The sequence below is a fragment of the Halyomorpha halys genome, unplaced genomic scaffold, assembly GCF_000696795.3.
Source record: "Halyomorpha halys isolate HHAL.00 unplaced genomic scaffold, Hhal_1.1 Scaffold5.1, whole genome shotgun sequence".
NCBI classification, from domain to species: domain Eukaryota; kingdom Metazoa; phylum Arthropoda; class Insecta; order Hemiptera; family Pentatomidae; genus Halyomorpha; species Halyomorpha halys.
This window is the reverse complement of record NW_027106871.1, coordinates 747199-752697: the sequence shown is the minus strand read 5'-3', so window position 1 is coordinate 752697 and position 5499 is coordinate 747199. Positions and strand designations below refer to the sequence as shown.

At 30.7% G+C, this 5499-nt stretch overlaps 1 protein-coding gene across 1 annotated transcript in view; it reads left to right on the top strand.

Annotated features, from left to right (window-relative positions):
- Positions 1 to 1528: 1528 nt before the first annotated feature.
- Positions 1529 to 5499, top strand: part of LOC106692419 (adenylate kinase isoenzyme 5) — a gene marked incomplete at its 5' end in the record, with an annotated part of 45416 nt that continues 41445 nt past the window's right edge. Inside the window, 1 exon segment of the mRNA XM_067045194.1 lies at positions 1529 to 1633. Within this exon segment, the coding sequence (XP_066901295.1) occupies positions 1529 to 1633 (105 nt within the window).

Genomic DNA, 5499 nt, shown 5'->3' with positions numbered 1-5499 from the left:
TTGAAAAAAATTTAACGGACTGTCAAAATATTGCTCCAGAACAGGGATTTTCGCAAGCGTAGTGAAACTAGTTTTTTTTTCTGACCTCATAGAAAAAAAATTAAATTATTAACAACAAATTAAATATATACAAAGAAATAAAGAATGTGTATACAGAGGCAAAATATGAATCTTGTTTTGCCAGTGGGGCATTATAAGATAGGCTGCCGTTCCGCTGAAGGCGGTGTATCGATGTTGGCATACAAGAAACTAGTTCACGGAACCTGACAAAATATCTACTAATAAGGAAATTAAATATATGCATGTGTTATCTTCCAACGATACCTCACTGTTTCAATTGCTGATATCAGCATCGCTCTCCACTTTATCCTTCCACCATCTTCTTCTTGGTCTTTTCTTTTTCCTATTTCCACTGAAGTGCGCTTACGAACCTTTTCTCTGTACTCATTTCACTTCCATAGTCATTTCATCTCCCATCCTAGTCCACTTGCTTTGATTCAGTTTATAAATTGTTATTCAGTACCGAAGCCTCAGTCCTAGAGTTGCTCTTAATTTTGTATTCATCACTAACTCCTGCTGCTTCGTAAATTCTTTTAAACACTTTCAATTTTCGGCAGTCTTTTTGGGAAACCATCTTTTAGTTTAGTAAAAGTATATTAAAATTTGGCTGTATCGAGAAGTTAGTGGAAATCATTTTCTATTAACGGATTATTTTGTAAAAATGTTTGAAAAATACGATAATAAAGTTTACTACTCTGAGTGTCCGTAGCATTAATAGTTTATTCTATAGCACTAATATTCTTCAGTTTTTTTCAAAACCAATGTATATTTCCAAAAAACGAGTAAAAATCATTTTGCGAATTTATGTTGGTAAATGTGTAATTTTAGTTTCACAAGACTTTTTTTTTTTTGAGCAAGTCTGTTCACACACGTACAGAACATTATTTGGATATTAGTGATTTGGACTGAGGTGAGCTCAAAACTTTTATTTCCGCTGAAAACTCGAATCCGAAATTTTTAATAATCTTAATATTTTCCTTTCCTATATGTTTCATGATATGAAAGTGAAAATAAAAATAATATAACTCTATCTTAAAACAATTATTAGTTTTCAAAAATAAAATATATTTTTCGGTTAGTATAAACAGTAGATTATTTTCTGTATTGTCATCAATACAGCCTCAGTTAATGTTTTGATTTTATAATTTTAAGTGTTTTTCGGTATGGATGGGTTCTCCTGACCAAGCAGTTATTCGAATCCGCAAAAATGTAAATTAAAAGGGTGGCTGAAATTTACATTTTTTAAAATTACATTACATATTTTAAAATTACATCAGTATTCATAAATAAATTAAATATGGAATTTAACTAATCGAACACTGATGTGAGCAGAAAATCTGCATAGCTGATCCTTGCAACATTGGTTTAGGACTAGTGCTTCATTACCAAACACTGAACCCAAGACCGTCTATTGTAGTGGTTCAATTTATTTATTAATTTTTTATAATAATAAAAGCCATAATTTCAGGTGGCCCAGGCAGTGGAAAGGTGACACACTGTGATACTTTCATGGAAGAGAAGAGAGGTATTATCCACATCAACATGACTGACATCTTACAGCAGTATACTGTTGGTGAGTATAGATCATTTATTTTTATTAATATTATATTTGTAATTATTATAGCTGAAAGGTATTAAAATAACACTGGTGGGACAAAATCTGATATTCTAAATCCAGGATTTGTTTTCTAAATTGTAATAATGATATTTTTGGGTTGTTCCAATCATGAGAAATCGAGAAATTTGCAAAAATATCAGAAACTTAAGCTGAAATTACTACAGACTCAATTAAATTTTGTAGTCATTCTGATGGCATTTGAACTCTTATGAGAAAACTATAAAAATAGAATTTTTCGAAACTAATTAAGAGCTTCCATATTATCGAAAAGAGAAGTAATTATTGGACCCTCATATGTAATAAGGAACCGACAAAATGTTTTTTTAATTTGTTTTTAATAAGCTATATTTTTCATTATTTTAAAAAATTTCTTTATTCAAAACGAACCTAAGGCCTAACATTCTCCATTATTCCTACAAGGCGAAGACAGAACCTTGAGGTTTTTTGAGAAATGAAAAAAATAGTGATATAGCTTAGAAAAAACATAGGAAAATAGTCTGTTGGTTAATTCCTTGTTGCATATGGGTTCTATTGACACTCATATTTCAGAATTATTAATGCACTTGCAAAAAGTATGTCATAATATAGTGGATTCAATAATATAAAATCTGAAATCCTTACAATCCACCAATTGAAGGTTGAAACGGCAGTGACCTTTTGTAAAATATAATCGACAACTGGAGTTCTGGCAATGGCCAGATCCTCTGCTCATGTTGAATGATTGCGGCTTTAGCGCATTTGCTCTGCCTCCACTGGCTCATTACCAGTTATGCGGCGAGAGCGATGCGCTGGGATCTCGAAGGGGGGAAAGACTGGGCTCGGAGATCCTTAGGTTGAAATGGTAAATATTGTATATAGTTTATATTACTCAGGTTGGTTATGTTAATGGTATTTATTTATTTTTCTGCATATATACATACAGAGATTTTATTTATTTATATTTAAATTTTTATTTTTAAACTGATTATTGTTATTATTTATTTTTTTATGAAAGTTTACAATTACCACTATTACTCATTGCACAAGATTGTGGCATATTGTAATATTACCAATAAATAAAGTAATTATATAATATCAGAATTGAAAGAAATAGATTTGTAACGATTCCGCATGATCTTATATCCACATATCTTATAAAATATAAACGTAAATAAAAATATATAGACACACAAAAAGAAATTATTCCTGTGAAAAAAATATGATAAATATAAACTCGTATAAAAATAAAGCCTTACTTATTTCTGATTAACATTTTATTCTTCATTTCAAATTTAATAACTGGAGAGGATTTCGAAATGTGAGGGGCTTTTGAAAAAAGAGTGGATTGAATAAGAATATAAAAGAACAATGGGGTGTATAAGAAAATAAGGAATTCCATTTGCTAAAAAGAATCATTTGAATGTTTTAGTTCTACGGGAAGGAATGTAGATGTTAGATTGACGAGATCTTTATTTCTTTGACTGGATATGATGGTTTATTGTCATTATGGTTTATGAAGGATATTGCCCACGGGTTGAAGAGAAAATCAACTTTAAGGCACATGAGACAGCCTAGAGATACAGGACATATATTAAAAAGCCATTGTTTCACAGGCACTTAAAAATATATGGACGGGGGACAGGGTTAAGCTCTGTGACCGTTCCATGGTGGCGGTGATAGGGAATGCTGTCACAGTATACATTATGACATTAACTGTTGTACAATACTGTCGTCCAATCAGGATTTGTGGATCACATGAATAAAAATAAAGAACAAGAATAAAGTCATATAACATAAAAAACTGGAAACGATACCACCATTAGATAATAATTCTTATACCTCGTAAGATGCCGTTGCAAATTTAATTTTCACAATAAGCTAAGTAAAATTGTGCTTCTGCTGACTTCTCAATTATTTTCTACTTTCGATCATCATCGTAACTCGGATCAATGCAGTACCTGTTAATAAAGAAACAAGTAAAAGTTTATTATTCTTGAATATTTGTTATGAAGAGAAGTAATTTCTGAGCGTTTTGTTTTTATTTTATGATTATTACAATGAGCATAACCAGATAATTTTCTTTCTGTAACCAATAACCAGAAAATATTCGAAATTGATGGACGTAAAATATTTAAAGGAGAAAGTAGTAGCGTTAAGAATTTACTATATTCGATTACAACTGACCACTAATGTTTTATTCGCCAGGTCTTTCACCCCAGCACTGCGGCACAATGATAGAAATCTTGACTCTACCTAATTCGTAAATGGCTTGAAAATGTAGCGATTAGCTTTCATGTTTTATAACAGTTTATAATGTTTGCTTCCAAAGAACGGAAGTTAAATAAAGATATCAATGATTGAGATATCAATTCACGAATGTCATATGTTTAGGACTTTCCTACATTTCAATCATAATTTATATTGTATGAAAAATATCAATCAATTATCTATAAGTTTTGGTTTAATATTTTCAATGATAAACCATTGTAATTGGGATAGGAAAAAAATTAACAACCTTCAAGGTTCCAGGTTTTACGTTTCAAAATAAAGATTTAAAAAATGAAAAGAAGATGGTTTAGGGTGCGGTCAGTGTTAGTGCCAACGTTTCGACCAGAATTTCAAGCCTTCATCATGGCTCAGAGCAAAATAAGATTACAACCAATGAATAAAAGGATATACAAAATGATTAGAAAATAACTAACATTTTAAGTATTATATGAAGATAAAGGCTGTATGAGGAGATTAATATCAAAATTATATTGAAGCAGCCTTTCTCATCTTATAATTCTTAAACTATTCATGTATTTCAACAACATATATATGTATCCATAATGTTAGTTATTTTCTTATCATCCTGTACACGCTTGAATTCATTGGTTGGCATCTTTTTTTTGTTCTTAGCCCTGTTAAAGGTATGAAATTCTGGCCGACATTGGCACTTATAAATACGATTTTACCCTATATTCCAATTTTTTGTTCTTCGCAGACAGCACCCCCAGCCATTTTCTCCTCATTATATAAATCCACAGTCTACTATTAACTCATCATTTAAAAAAAAAATCGTTCGTTTTCCCTCCGTGGCTTTTCTTTTCATTTTGTTTTCACATTTAGCACAAAAGACACATGTCATACACGTCCATATTTCGGTCATTTCTCAAGATAGATTGTATTTTTCATCTTCATTCATGGCCGATAAAAAGTATTTCAGCCTCTCACAAAAAAAATAACAACCATAATGAAGTAGTTCAATTTTCATTTCCTTAGATAAAGAAAGGTGACAAGTGTGACCATTTAATGCGACTAATTTTTTTTAATTATCTAGGTTCATATTAGACGATGAAATGTTGGGATACTAAATAAAAATAAATAAATACTGACAAGTTCAAATAAAAATTAAGCTCGAAATAAAATATATCGGGACATGACAATAATTACATATGACAAAGTATTTGTTAAAGCCGCCTCAAATTTACTATGTCCTTTTATTGGAAAGCTTTGAAAAGAATAAAAAACAACCTGGTTCCGATATAAACATTTATTTGGTTAATCTAAACATTGAAAACTTAAACATAAATTAATAAAAGAGTTATAATAAAGGTAAAATAAATAGGCCTTTAAGACAAATAAAATGAACTAAATAAATTATGAAAACGAAAAGAAACTAATTTACAAAAAAAACAACTCCGATAAGTCAAAGGAACATTGCTGCCGAGATGTGTAGGTCGCAGCTCCGTAGCTAAATACACTACTGTATCTTTCAAACTAGTCCAAAGTTGGTGTAGTGGCTCATCAACTGTCGAAATATCCAAAAGCCAAGACGGCCACACTGGCACTTATTTGGG